The following is a 15,655-nucleotide window of genomic DNA, read 5'->3' as shown; positions in this document are numbered from 1 at the left end:
GGAACACCACCTTGAAAGCCAGTAACTTTAGGGGAAGGGGTACTCAACTGGTCCTTATTTCATTGACCCTGAAGGGATAAAAAAACAAAATCAACCTTGGTGGAATTTGAACTCAGAACATAGATTGGACAAAATGCCATTAAGCATCTTGTCTGTCACGATAACAATTCTGCCAGCTCACCACCTTAATAATAATCCTTTCTACTAAATGGACAATGCCTGAAATTTTTTTTTGGGTGGGGGGGGGGGGCTAGTTACGTTGCCCTCAATATGCAACTAGTACTTATTGACCCCGAAAGAATGAAAGGCAAAGTCAACCTTAGTGGAATTTGAACTCAGAACATAAAGATTGGGCAAAATGCTGCCACCCAGTTCGCCCGGTGTGCTAACGATTCTGCCAGCTCGCTGCCTTAATGATATTAATAGTAGTCCTTTCTACTAAAGGCACAAGGCCTGAAATTCGGTGGGAGGGAACCAGTCGATTATATTGACCCCAGTGTTTCACTGGTACTTAATTTATTGACCCCAGTGTTTCACTGGTACTTAATTTATTGACCCCAGTGTTTCACTGGTACTTAATTTATTGACCTCAGTGTTTCACTGGTACTTAATCTATTGACCCCAAAAGTATGAAAGGCAATGTCGACCCCAACAGAATTTAAATTCAGAACGTAAAAATGGATGAGATGCCACTAAGCATGTTGCCTGGCGTACTAACAATTCTACCAGCTTGCCAACTTAATAATAATAAGCCTCTCTACTAAATGGGCAAGGCCTGAAATTGATGGGGGGAGGATAGTTAATTACTTCAACCCCAGTACTCAACTGGTACTTGTTTTATCGATCCCAAAAAGATGAAAGGCTAAGTCAACCTCGGCAGCATTAGAACTCATAATAATCTTTTCTACTGGAAGCACAAGGCCTTGAATTTGGGGGAAAAGATTAAGTCGATTACATCAACCCCAGTGTGTAACTGGTACTTATTTAATCGACCCTATAAGGATGAAAGGTAAAGTCAACCTCAGCAGAATTTGAACTCGGAATGTAAAGACAGATGAAATGCCGCTAAGCATTTCGCCCAGTGTGCTAACGATTCTGCCAGCTCAGCACCTTAATAATAATAATAATAATAATCATTCTTTCTACTATAAGCACAAGGCCTGAAATTTTGGGAGAGGGGCCTAGTCAATTACATTGACCCCCGTCTTGACTGATATTTATCTTATTGATCCTAAAGGGATGAAGGGCAAAGTTGATCTTGGTGCCATTTGAACTCAGAATGCTAAGTCAAAATAAAAGCTGCAAAGCAATTTGTCCAACGTGGTAACACTGATGCCAACTGGTTTCAGCCGGTTAGATTGGGGCAAGATAGTGAGAGGAAAACCTGTGCAGAGCAGAATGAGACTAATAGAGTTAGCTAACCAAACTGGGGGCATGTTGGCAAGAGGTGGTTTAGGGGGCAAAGCACAATGAGCCTAGTAAATTCAGCTAGTTAGGGGGCAGCGAGCTGGATGAATCGTAAGCATGCCGGGTGAAATGTTTAGGGTATTTCGTCTGCCATTACGTTCTGAGTTCAAATTCCGCCGAGGTCGACTTTGCCTTTCATCCTTTCAGGGTCGATAAATTAAGTACCAGTTGTGTACTGGGGTCGATCTAATCGATTGCCCCCTCCCACCACCACCACTCGCCCAAAATTTCAGGACTTGTGCCGAGAGTAGAACAAAAAAAAAAAATTAGTAAATGGAAAACCTAGGTGGCGCTCAACAGAACTGACTGATCATACTGGGGCATGTCGGTTGAGCAAGCAATGACTCCAGGGTATCCTGTTTTATCGGGGTAGGCAGGTAATGAACTGTGATAGCAAACAATCCTACCACAGTCAGCTGCTATCAATGTCTTGACTTTGGCTGGAAATATTCATAGCTTTATTGCATAAATATAAGATCCTAGGGATTAAAGATGAATCTGAAACTTGCGGCATTCATACCGTTCCCAGAAAAAAACTTCTTGTACTGTACAGCTGTCTGAAGCTGTTCCAAGCACGTTATGACCATTCACTTGTCCTTGGTGTTCAGGGAGGTCTTGGAAGGTAGGGCTCCTTGATTACCCCTAGAGGATCACCTGTATCAGAAGGACTACACCCCTATCGTCCACCCCACTTGTTTTTGGTTAGCATTTGTAGACTAGGTACATTTCCATTCCTTTTTATTGTATATCGTCTACACTTTTTTTTATTATACTCTCTTACTCTTTTACTTGTTTCAGTCATTTGACTGCGGCCATGCTGGAGCACCGCCTTTAGTCGAGCAAATCGACCCCAGGACTTATTCTTTGTAAGCCTAGTACTTATTCTATCGGTCTCTTTTGCCAAACCGCTAAGTTACAGGGGACATAAACAACAGCATCGGTTGTCAAGCGATGTTGGGGGTACAAACACAGACACACAAACACACACACATATATATATATATATATATATATATATATATACGACGGGCTTCTTTCAGTTTCCGTCTACCAAATCCACTCACAAGGCTTTGGTCGGCCCGAGGCTATAGTAGAAGACACTTGCCCAAGATGCCACGCAGTGGGACTGAACCCGGAACCCTGTGGTTGGTAAGCAAGCTACTTACCACACAGCCACTCCTGCACCTATTATATTCATTTATTTTATCATTTCATTATCTATAAACCTCCACACTTTGTTATGTATTGTCCCCCTCATTCTTCGCCCTGGTGGCAAATAAGTGAAATTATTATTATTATTGTTATTATTAAACAGATTGTACAGTTACAGATCCGTTTAGAGTTTATTAAGGTGCTGTAGACAACCAGATGAGGGCCACAGTTGTAAAAATTAAGAATTTATTAAAGAAAAAAAAAAAGGCACAAAGCTTAAAATGGGCAAGTGGCATGGAGGAACTTGCTCCAGAATGGGGACAGACTGTAAAGGATAGATGTTAGTGGAGAAGGTATGAAGTTCACCTAGTTTGGATGTCCGGAGTGTTAGGTTCAATATTCACACAGCCTTTGCACTTGTCAACATCAACAATGGCCAGTACAAAGCCATAGACAGGAAATGTGATGTGGTGATGTTTATGCATGCATCACCTGCCCATGCAAGACATTGGAGTTTACATCTTACTTGCCACAATAGCACCGATGATTAATGAGCTGACCAATGGTCACCTGAGCTGCAAGAAATAGCGAAATTTCAAATCACACCCTCCTACCTTAAAAAAAAAAGGGAACATATTGGATATACTATTAGTGGGAGGAAAAGACAGGATGGTCATGGCTGGAGTGTCTTGCTCTACAGCTCTACTAAGTAATGGCTGATATAAGATCAACACAGGCATAAGGCCACGATTCGTGAGAGCAGGAGAGTGGGTATGGGGTAGTTGAATAAATTGCCCTTGGAGGGATGAAAGGCTAAGCTGACTCTGGTGGGATTTGAACTAGGAATGCAAAGAGCTATAACTAAACACCACAAGGCATTTTGTCTGACGCTCTAACAATTTTAGTACCAACAAGCAACAAAAGTTTTAAATTATGGCACAAGGCCAGTAGCTAAAGTGAGAGGAGTCAGTCAATTACATCAATCCCAGTACATAACTGGTACTTATTTCATCAACCCCCAAAAGGATGAAAAGCAAAGTTGTTAAGAATTGGAAGAAATACAACAAAGCATTTTGTTGGATGCACTACTAGTCTGTTAGCTTACCACCCTAATAATCCTTTCTGTGATGGGCACAAGGCCTTAAATTTTGGGGGAGGCGGAGCCAGTCAATTAGATCGATCCCTACCTCCAATATGCAACTGGTATTTAATTTATCAACCCCGAAAGGATGAAAGGTGAAGTCGACCTTGGCAGAATTTGAACTCAGAACGTAGAGACAGACAAAATACTGCCAAATATGTTAATGATTCTGTCAGCTCACCGCCTTAATAATAATGGTTTCAAATTTTGGCACATGGCCAGTAATTTCGGAGGAGGGGTTAAGTCGATTACATCGACCCTCCACCCCCACCCCGAAAGGCAAAGTTGACCTCGGTGGAATTTGAACTCAGAATGTGAAGATGGACGAAATGCCACTATACAATTTGCCTGGCATGCTAACGATTCTACAAAGCAAATAATTAGAAATTAACCTAGCCAGGTAGTTTACCGATTCCAACAGTTCTGTTACTTTAACCCTTTAGCATTTAAACCGGCCATATCGAGCTCAAATATTCTACCTGTTTTATGTTGAACCTGATCAGATTTGGCCTCTCACACCTACCCTACAATGTCATTCTAAAAATATACAATCAGATCATCAAAATCTTGAAGCTATGAGATAATGCACGATTAATCCAAAACAATGAGAATAAGGATTACATTTGACAGGGTAATCTGAATACTAAACGGTTAAACCAGCCATATTAGCCCCAAATATTCTCCCGGTTTTATGTTCAAACCAACCAGATCTGGCCTCTCACACCTACCCAACAATGTTATTCTAAAGAGAAACAATCACATTATTGAAATTTCGAAGCTCTAAGACAATGCAGGATTAAACCAAAACAACGCAAATAAATAAATATTACAGCTGACAGAATAATCCAAGTGCGAAAGGGTTAAAGAAATTATCATTATTATTATTATTATTATTGTTATATGCTAGCTGTATGTTCTGAGTTCAAATGCAGTTGGCGCCAACTTTGCTTCTCATCCATTTGGAATCAATAAAACGGGGTCCCAGTCAAGCACTAGAGTCAAACACTGTCCCCTCCAAATTGCAGACCTCATGCCTTGAGATCAAATTTGCCTTTCATACTTGCAAGGTCAATTAAAATAAGTACCAGTTGCACACTGGGGGTCAATGCCATTGGCTTGACCTGACCGCAAAATTCCATGTCTCATGCCTAAAGAGGATTATTATTATTATTATTATTATTCCTGCAATACTTTAGCTCTTTATATTTTGAGTTTAAAACCTGTAGAGGTTCACTTTGCCATTAATCCTCTCAGGGCTGAAAAAAAAATAAAGTACCAGTTAAATACTGGGGATGATAGTGACAACAAACTGCTTCCAGCCTTCAAGATTGCTTGCCTTGCATCAAAGTCAGACAACTATTATTATTATTATTATTATTATTATTATTATTATTATTAAGGTGCATGGCCTAGTGGTTAGGGTGTTGTACTCACGATTGTGAGATCATGGTTTCAATTCCTAGACTGGGTGGGATGTTCTGTTCTTCACTTTGACACCTGGTACACTGCACCTGTACAGACGATCTGATGGAGGGACTGAGCTAATGGACACCACATGCATTTGATCCCTATAAACAAAACCATTTGTGCAGGTCGTTTGGCAAAAGCTGGACGACTACACATCTACAGTGGGAGAGTCCATCATTATTATTGTTATTACTGTATCAATAACAGTTGTCTCTTACCTTGATGCAAGACTAGCAATTCTGAAGGAATGGAAGCAGTCATCACCACTCTCTCCTATCCCTATTATTCTTATTGAGGCAGTGAGCTGGCGGAACCCTTAGCATGTGGGACAAAATGCTTAGCAGTATTTCTTCTAGCTTTACATTTGGTGTTCAAGTTCTGGAGGAATACAAACACACACACACACATACATACATACATGAATATATATACATGAGCTTCTTTCAGTTTCCGTCTACCAAATCTACTCATGGTAGCATTTTAGGGGTTAATGAAAAAGATTTGCTTCAGATTCTGGAGGAGAACAAACACAGACACACACACATATGTATATATACATGAGCTTCTTTCAGTTTCCGTCTACCAAATCCACTCACAAGGCTTTGGTAGGCTCAAGGTTATAATAGAAGATACTCGCCCAAGGTGTCACGCAGTGGGACTGAACCCAGAACCATGTGATTGGGAAGCAAACTTCTTACCACACTGCCATGCTCGTGCCAATTCTGAAGGTTTGCAATGGCAATTTCTGAGAGAACATGCTTCAGTGACTGGAAACATGAACTGTGTAAACCTAATTGTATTTTGCAATAAATACATCTGAAATTGCCATTACAAACCTTCAGAAATAGCATGGGCATGGCAGTGTAGTAAGAAGTTTGCTCCCAACCACATGATTCCGGGTTCAGTCCCACTGCATGGCACCTTTGGCAAGTATCTTCTGCTATAACCTTGGGCTGACCAAAGCCTTGTGAGTGGATCTGGTAGACGGAAACTGACAGAATCACATATCTATACATATATGTGTGTGTCTGTTCTCCTCCAGAATCTGAAGCAAATCTTTTCATTAACCCCTAAAATGCTACCATGGACTCCCAAAGATCTTATGGACCCCGTTGAGAACCACTAATTAGACAATTTTTAAGGAATGGAGAGGGGCAGTTGATTACACTGGTTTCCAGCACTAGACTAGAACTTTATTCTTTTAATCTCAGGGAGAAGGTCAAGTTGAACACAGCAGAATTTGAACCCAGAACTTAAAACCTCAGTAAAAATACTGCAAAGAATTTTGTATGTAGAATCTGAATGTGTATCAATATATTTCTACCATAGCTTTCTCTGTTTAGTAATCTTAGTGGTGTCCAAAAATGTCTTGAGGGCACGTTTGCTTTGGTAGCCCTTCATTTTTTTTTTTGTCTTTGCTATTGCAGTTTTATATTTCAAGGAATTTTTTCTTTGTAGAATATATAACTTTCATATATATATACACACACACACACACACATCCCTGACAACAGGGATAAAGATTTCTGATTGAGGCACAAAAAATCCAGTAACTTTGAGGGAAGAGTTAGAGTTAGGGCTAGTTGATTCCATCCAGCCTCTAATATTTGATTGGGACTTTTAGGGTTTAAACTAAGAATGTAAAGACTGGGGCTTAAGTCAACCAACCCTAGGAATGATAAAGGACCAAGTCAACTTTGGTACAATTTGAACTCAGAATGTGAAGATGGACAAAAATATTGCTAAGCATTTCGTCTGGTGTGCTAACGATCCTAATAATAATAATCCTTTCTACTAAAGGCACAAGGCCTGTAATTTGAGGGAGGAGGACAGTCAATTACATTGACCCCAGTACTTAACTCATACTTATTTCATTGGCCCCAAAAGGATGAAAGGCAAAGTTGACTTTGGCAGAATTTGAACCCAGGACATAGCAGCAGACGAAAATACTGCTAAGTAGTTTGCCCAATGTGTTAAAAATTCTGACAGCTTGTCACCTTAATAATAATAACCCTTTCTACTATTGGTACAAGGTCCGAAATTTTGTGGGAGGATTTTAGAGGATTACATTGAAGCTAGTATTCAACTGGTACTTTATCTTAACCCTGAGAGGATGAAAAACAAAGAGGACTTTGGTGCAATTTGAACTCAAAATGTAAAAAAAAAAACAAGAAATACCACAAAGCATTTTGTTTTTGACACTAACAATTCTGCCAGTCTAAAACCTTAATAATAATTTTGGCGCAAGGTCAGCAATTTCAGAGTAGGGATAAGCTGATTACTTCGATCCCAGTATTCAACTGGTAATTATTTTATCGACCCCAAAACAATAAAAAAACAAAATAAAGTCAACTGCGGTATGCTAACAATTTGGCCAGCTTTGCCACCTTCACCTTAATAATAATGATAATACTAATAATTATGATGATGATGGTAGTGTTGATGATGATGATAACTTACGATAGATTCTTTAACTTTCAATTCATATATTGCATTAATTGTTAATCTATTATTAACTTGTTTTTTCTTTCTTTTAATTGCTTGTAGACATCAACAAGTGGTTTGCAATTGCTATACTGAGGTGACGTGTGGAGCAGCCAGCATAGCTGAAGACTCGTCAACGACAGGTCTTGTTGGAGAGGAAGAAGGGATCCAGTGTATGAAAGCACCTTTATGGGGGTCGGAACATGTGGTACCGACGCTGTGGAAAGGCTGAATACAGCACACGGTACGAGGATTCAAGCTGCCGTCAAACATTCCATCGGTGGCCTTGACTAGAGGCATGGCTGTGTCATTGACAAGCGAGGTAGTGGGGACCAATTCCGGTCGACTGAGGTTGATGCTGCTAGAAGTGGGACAGTTATTGGTGTTGGTAACATTGTTAGTCTTGTGTTGACAGCTGTTGGTGTTTGTGTTAACGACATTGTGACAGGCGTTGGTGTTTGTGTCACTGCTGTTGTGACAAACTTTGGTGTTACAGTGACTGGTGTTGGTGTCAATGTTATGACAGACAGTCCCAGGACAGATGTTGATGTTGCTGCCGCTGTCTAAATTCGAACAGTTGTCTTGGCAGTTACTATTAGAAGACAGTACATTGGTATCATTACAGATGATAAAAGTATCTGCGCTACCACCACCAACGACAGCAGCAGCATCCGCAGAGAGGGTGCTGCTGTCGCTGCAACTGCTGACGTTTGCCGTCGAAAGAGTCGTGTTGTTGCCGTGAGAGAGTTCGGCAGGCGTTGGTATTACAACAGGCACCACAGTGGCAGAGTTCAGTTTGGACTTCAGTTCTCTCATGAAGCTGACCGTGCAGTTGGAGAGGGACAGAGAGAGCCCCGGTATGAGAGCTGCCGGGATCGCTCCTGCCGTTGGTAACACACCGCCTGAAGGCAAGAGGGCAGTGACCACACCGATGTTGTTGCTGACTGGAGTGGCACCGTCTGCCACTGGGTTAGCAGGACCGTTGTTGGGGAAACCTTGATGGCCAGCTGCAGCAGGGGCGGGGACAACTGGCAGCGTGACAGTGGACAAAGTAGGGGTAGGATCTGTGTTGTTGGTGGCTGGCAGTGAAGGCAAAGATGAAACAGCAGCGGAGATGGCGGTGGTGGCAGAGACGGTGGAGGTAGATGGTGGCACGGGGGGTGCCATGGGTGAAAGATCTGAGAGGGCGTTTGCAGACACAACTGGGGGCGAAGGAGCAGCGTTCAACGATGGCTGAGGGAGGAACGGAGCCCCGGTTGCTATGGAGATCGACAAGGGTGCAGAAGCTGATGGGATAGCTATGTTCTGTGGCTGCTGTTGTTGCTGTGGTTGATGATGCTGATGATGTTCCTGACTGGGGAGTAGGATAGCGTTGGGGGCAGCAAGCACAGTTGGTGGAGTAGAAATGGCAGAAGTATCAGTGGTGGGAGGAGGTGGAGGCGTGGTGGGAGGAGGGACGCGGAGAGAAGGCTGTTGTTGTTGTTGAAGGAGATGAGGAGAAGTGCTGTTAATTAAAGGCACTGCAGAACTGGTGATGATGTAAGGCTGGACCGTGAGGGACTGCTGACCGTTGTCTTCTGATGTGTCAGGAGACAGCTGGACAAGTTCAACACTTAGACCTGACGAATGAGAAAAAAAAACAGAAAAAAAAAATCAATAAAAAACAAATAAACACTACACACACAAAATATAAAATAAAAAATAAGCCATGAAGGGAAATGATAGATTAATGGTTCCCAAACAGTGTGCCGAAGATTTTTAAGAATATAATTTAACCCCCTGTTGCTATGTTTCTGTTTAAATGTTGAAAAACCCTGCTTTTGTTTTAACTGAATTTTTAAATAATGAAGAATTTATAGTAAAATAATTGTCATTATTAATCTGGAGTTTGGAACAAATGAAAATGAATTTTGATTGGTTTTAATTTAGATCCCGTTAACCCTTTAGTATAGAGTGGGACTCACAAAGGGGATGATAGGGGACCGAGACTTCTGGCAGTTTGCCAAGCTTGAAAAGACTTGGTAAGTTAAGTAAAAGCAGGTTTGCCCTTGCATAAAGGCTTGTTCCCTGCAACCCTTTATACGTGAGCATCCCTAATCTTGCCTCGTAGGTGCTGGTGCCACATAAAAAGCACTCGTGCCAGTATTGTGTAAAAGCACCCAGCACACACTGTGGTTGGCGTTAGGAAGGGCATCCAGCTGTATAAACCATGCTACGACAGACAGAGCCTGAACAGCCCTTCAGCTTCTGTCAAACCGTCCAACCCATGCCAGCATTGAAAACGGATGTTAAATGATGATGACGATTACTGTCAAATGTAGAGCTTATTTATTCACATTGCTTTGAATTAATCATGCATTATCTCATAGCTTTTATATTTCAAAGATATGATTGTTTATTTTTAGAATGACATTGTAGGGTAGGTGTAAGAGGCCAGATTTTGACAGCTTGCCTGCTTTGATTGTGTAGTGGTTAGGATTCGATGTTGTGGCTGTGGTGATGCAGGTTCAAATCCTGGTCATGGCAATCGATTTTTGCACACCGGTCTCACATTAAAAACACCTAGCACACACTGCAAAGTTGTCGGCATTAGGGAAGGGCATCCAGCTGTAGAAACCATGCCAAATCAGACTGGAATATGGTGCAGCTCTCCAGCATGCAAGCTCTGGTCAAACCATCCAACCCATGCCAGCATGGAAAACGGATGTTTAATGATGATGATGAACAAGTAGAATATTTGGGCCAGATATGACCGATCTGAATACTAAATGATTAAAACAAAACGTTTGTCTCATAGAATCAGGGGGTGTATCATAGAATCAGGGGGTGAAGAGAGGCTGGTACGCATGGGTGACTGCTGGTTTTCCATAAAAACATTGCCTGGACTTGTGTCTTGGAGGGTAACTTTCTAGGTGCAATCCCTTGGTCATTCATGACCAAAAAAGATCCTTTACATATATTTTAATTATTAGTGAAAAAAACCTGTATCAATATCAAAGAGAAATCTTTATATCCAACTTAATATGGATGCCTTGTTAGAAAGCCAAATACTGCATTATTAGCCTGGAGAGAACCTCTCAAGCACTGTGTAAAAAAGGCACTCTCACATGCTTCCCACAGATGAGGTCCAGAAGATATAGGAGTTCCAGCCAGCACCCACAACAGACAGTTCTTGTCTGCTATAATCTATGTATGTGCTTTTATGCAGCAAGAGCCTATATGAGAGGATCTCTCAAGGCTAACACAGAATTTGCTGTTCTAACAAGGCATCCACATTAAGCAACATATAACGATTGTTTTATATATTTCCAAGTGAGGGTAAAGATGCCCTTCAGTCAGGAATAACCATGGGATTGCACCTAGAAAGTTCCCCGCTGAGAGACAAATCTGGGCAAGATTGTTTATGGAAGACCAGCAGTCACCCAGCCTCCCCTCTCTATGCTATTGATGTTATCCAAGGGAAAGGCAAAGGGGCCGATACAGCTTGGCACCGGTGATGTTGCAACTCATTTCTACAGCTGAGTGAGCTGGGGCAACGTGTGAGTGAACTGGTGGCGAGCTGGCAGAACTGAGTGAACGAGTGGTGAGCTGGCAGAAACGTCAGCAGGCCAGGTGAAATGCTTAGCAGTATTTCATCTGCCGTTACATTCTGAGTTCAAATTCTGCCGGGGTCGACTTTGCCTTTCATCCTTTCGGGGTCGATTAAATAAGTACCAGTTACGTACTGGGGTCAATATAATCGACTTAATCCCTTTGTCTGTCCTTGTTTGTCCCCTCTATGTTTAGCCCCTTGTGGGCAATAAAGAAATATGAACTGGGGCAATGTGAAATAAAGTGCCTTGCTCAAGAACACAATGCGCAGTCCGATCCAAGAATCTAACTCACTATCACAGGATTGTGAGCAAGATGCTCCACTGAGCCAGATACTAATAACTTAGTGTTAGAACTCAATAAACATATGCTTCAGACTAAAGAGTTAGGCAAGTACAGAGTAATATGAAATTAAATAAGTGACAAAGGAAATGAAGTTTGTAATATAATTCCTTGTTCCCTTGTCACTGGCTTAATTATTGTATATCAGTTACCTTTTACTTGTTTCAGAGCACTGCCTTGGAGAATGTTTAGTCAAATGAATCGACCCCAGTACTCACTTTTGTTTGTAAGCCTAGTACTTATTCTATCAGGCTCTTTTACTGATCCGCTAAGTTGCAGGAGCTGTAAGCATCCCAACACTGGTTGTCAAGTGGTGGTGGAGGATAAATACACACACACACACACAACAGGTTGGTTTCAGTTTCTCTACCAAATCCACTCAAGGCCCAAGGCTAAAATAGAAGACACTTGCCCAAGGTGCTATGCTGTAGGACTGAACCCAGAACCATGTGGTTGGGAAGCAAACTTCTTACTGTGCAGCCACACCTATTTAATCCTAAATACATTAGGACCTTACATCACCAATCTGTTCAGTCACACTTGCCCTAATCCTAAACAACAACAACAACAACAACAACAATAATCCACAGATTTAAGTAAAAATTAAAATGGATTAACTTTGAAACGAACCCGGAAAATTTTGTGTTGAATTAGTGATGGAACTTTCTGGTAGCGTGGGGCTCTGGTTTGTTTCTAGCACTGGTTGTTGTATACATAACGAATTAAGTATTTGTTCCGCTGTTAGTCTTGGAGAATCTTCACTGGAACCGGATGCTGCTTGCTAGTAATTAAAACAACACATTATTAATACATTATATATATATATATATATATATATATATATATATATATATATATATATATATAATTATGTGTATTTCTTCTATCTTAATGAATAAAAATTCTTCTGATAGAATAAATGGGTTAATAGAAACCAATGTAGCAAAGAACACAAAATAACTGTGGTTTAGTTCCTGTTTTAAGGCAGGAACTCCTTGAAATTTTGGGTATTTGAGTATATTTAAGAATTTAAGGATTGGAGAAAACGCATGTTATAATTGCATACTTTATTCCTACATATGTTTCAAAGGATTACAACCTGTGTGATCCATAGGGATCTTTGATATTAAAATTGTAACCTTCTCATCAGGGAAAGCATGGTTGTAATCCTTTGAAACATATGTAGGAATAAAGTATGCAATTATAACATGCGTTTTCTCCAATCCTTAAATTCTTAAATATATATATATATATATATATATATTTGTTTATTTATGTAACTACTTGGACTTTGGGTATATATCTATTGGTATGTCAAAGCATATTCACCGTTTGGGCTACCTGATGTCATCCACAGTAATGATCATAGTTTTCATTGGATCTACGTCAGGAAACCCATAGTGTTTGTTGAGTTTACAGTTAATAAAAGAAACACAAGATGGATTTATCTACATCATGCTGAATAAATATTCATACTAAATCCATCTTTCATTTCTTTTATCAACTACATTGTATATATCGTTTAATCATCGTTTAACGTCCGCTTTCCATGCTAGCATGGGTTGGACAATTTGACTGAGGACTGGTGAAACCAGATGGCAACACCAGGCTCTCTTCCTCTTTTTCTCCCCCCCATACCCACCTTCCCCTCTTTCTCCCCCCATACCCACCTTCCCCCTCTCTCAATCCACCTTCCCTCTCTTATACCCACCCTCTCTCCTCTCCCCTCCCATACCCATCTTCCCCCTCTCTTACATCCACCTTCCCCTTCTCCCTCCTTGTCAACACCCCCTCATAAGCTCATCCCACCACACCCCAACACACTCCTACTCTACCTTCCCACTCCACCCCATCCAATTCCTTACACCCACCACCCACCCCTACCCACAGACCCCTACCTCTACCCCACCCTAACCCACACTCCACCCATGCCTTCCCCACCTCCCAACCCCCTCACATCACACCACACCAATACCCTAGCATCACACCACAACTGACCAACTACTTTCTCCCTTTCTCCCTTCCCCATTTTCACACTACATACGTCAAGATCACCAGCATTCTACCTCCCACACACAGCCCCTCGTTCCCGATCACCGTTTGTTATCTCCCCCTTTCTTAGCTCTCCTGAAATAAGAATTTCTAACTTCCGGTCAGCCATTGTTATGATCGGCCATTATTATGATTGACCGTTGACTGAACACTATTCAATTTTTTTTCTCCGTGTTTTTCTCCTTGTCTCCGTATTCTTTCTGTTGAAGAGCGTAGCTCGAAACGTCAAAGACTTTCCGTATTCCCGAGCGTCATACTAATAAATACTTTTGTTATTTACACCACCTGTCCTCGTCTGTTGTTATTTGTATATTCTCCCATATATATATATATATATATATATATATATATATATATATATATAATATCGATGCCAGTGCTGCCAGTCGTGGCCAATGCCAATCCTACCTGACTGGCTCCTGTGCTGGTAACACATAAATAGCACCATTCAAATGTGGTTGATGCCAGTGCCTCCTGACTGGCCCCTGTGCTGGTGGCACGTAAAGAGCACCTGCTACACTCCCAGAGTGGTTAACGTTAGGAAGGGCATCCAGCTGTAGAAACCTTACCAAATCAGATTGGAGCTTGGTGCAGCCTCCCAGCTTGCCAGACCTCAGTCAAACCGTCCAACCCATGCCAGCATGGAAAGCGGACGTCAAACGACAATGATTTTCAAATTTAGAGAATGGAGTAGGTAAAATCCAGGCTACATATGTTTCCTAGCTAGCAGAACCTCAGAAGTTGTCATTACCCAAACAAGGGGTACTCCACTAGCTACTCATCAGGCTGAGGATACCTTAGTCAAATGAAGGTTACATTGTTGCAGGAGGTTTGATTGAAAATGCTTTTATTCAGCTTATGGAACCTTGATATTGGAAAAATTTACAACCTTCTACGTCAATAAACCACCATTGTTCTTGAAAGTCGTTTTTTTTTTTATACCTTCTATGGACTGCTTGAAACTTACTAACTTCCTACACCTTGGATCTTACCTTTACATATTACTATCTACATATATATATTTTAAAGGGAGACAAAAACAAAGGCAGGATGAGTATTTCAGGTCATTTAGGATATTTAATTAGGGTAAAGTGAATCAAAAATGGAGAAGTAGAATTAATTCCTGTCTTACAGCTGTTTCTAGGATATCCCAGGTGATGGGTCAACATCTCCATAGACTGAGTATTCAGCTGTGAACTTAGAACTTAACGGATGACCAATTATAGCACATACACAGCATACCCATTGGTTTAAATCATCAATGAACCCCTCATATTCTCTCTCTCTCTATATATATATAATCATTTGATGGATATCTGTCCTCATCTTGTTTGTTGTTAACACAACGTTTCAGCTGATATACCCTCCAGCCTTCATCAGGTGTCTTGGGGGAAATTTTGAACTTGGGTTTGCATTCCTAAGGTATTTTTTGATGTTATCATTATTATTATTATTCAGATCACTGCCTGGAATTGAACTCGGAATCTTGAGGTTAGTAGCCCGCACTCATAACCACTACACCTCGGCATATGGCGTAGTAGTTAAGAGTGCAGGCTACTAATCCCAAGATTCCTAGTTCGATTCCAGACAGTGACCTGAATAATAATAATGATAATAATAATAATAATAATAATATCGAAAAATACCTAAGACACCTGATGAAGGCTGGAGGATATATCAGCCAAAACGCTGTAATGTAAATGTAAATAATGTATATAATTCCTCATCTCTTAAATACAGAACTGTATAAACATGCTGTCAGAAATAATAGCAGTTTAAAACATGCTAATTGAAGGATATAATCAAGGTAATGACATAACATTTGTTACAAATTTTTGAGGTAGACTTATCCCATTATATATTTAAAGGCAATATTAACCGTTCCCCTCTTTCTCTTTTTATCCTTTTGCTTTTCACCTGAGTGATACTCGAGAAAAAAAAAAGAAGGAAAAATCAAAT

At 40.8% G+C, this 15,655-nt stretch overlaps 1 protein-coding gene and 1 long non-coding RNA gene across 2 annotated transcripts in view; both read right to left on the bottom strand.

Moving 5' to 3' along the window:
* Nucleotides 1-15,655, bottom strand: part of LOC149130870 (uncharacterized) — a 506,474-nt gene that overhangs the window by 43,978 nt on the left and 446,841 nt on the right. The gene's annotated exons all lie outside the window — the stretch shown is intronic.
* The window catches only part of LOC149130873 (uncharacterized), a 65,504-nt gene continuing 50,087 nt past the window's right edge, over nt 239-15,655 (bottom strand). Inside the window, exons 9-10 of the mRNA XM_089343240.1 lie at nt 12,275-12,425; nt 239-9,330 (exon numbers count right to left, since the gene is read on the bottom strand). Coding sequence (XP_089199366.1) covers nt 7,799-9,330; nt 12,275-12,425 — 1,683 coding nt within the window. The 3' untranslated portion in view covers nt 239-7,798. The remainder of the gene's footprint in view (nt 9,331-12,274; nt 12,426-15,655) is intronic.

Source organism: Octopus bimaculoides, chromosome 27 (assembly GCF_046866305.1).
Source record: "Octopus bimaculoides isolate indiv1 chromosome 27, ASM4686630v1, whole genome shotgun sequence".
Lineage (NCBI taxonomy): Eukaryota > Metazoa > Mollusca > Cephalopoda > Octopoda > Octopodidae > Octopus > Octopus bimaculoides.
Note: the sequence above shows the minus strand (reverse complement) of the source record. Positions and strands in the feature narration are given on the sequence as shown.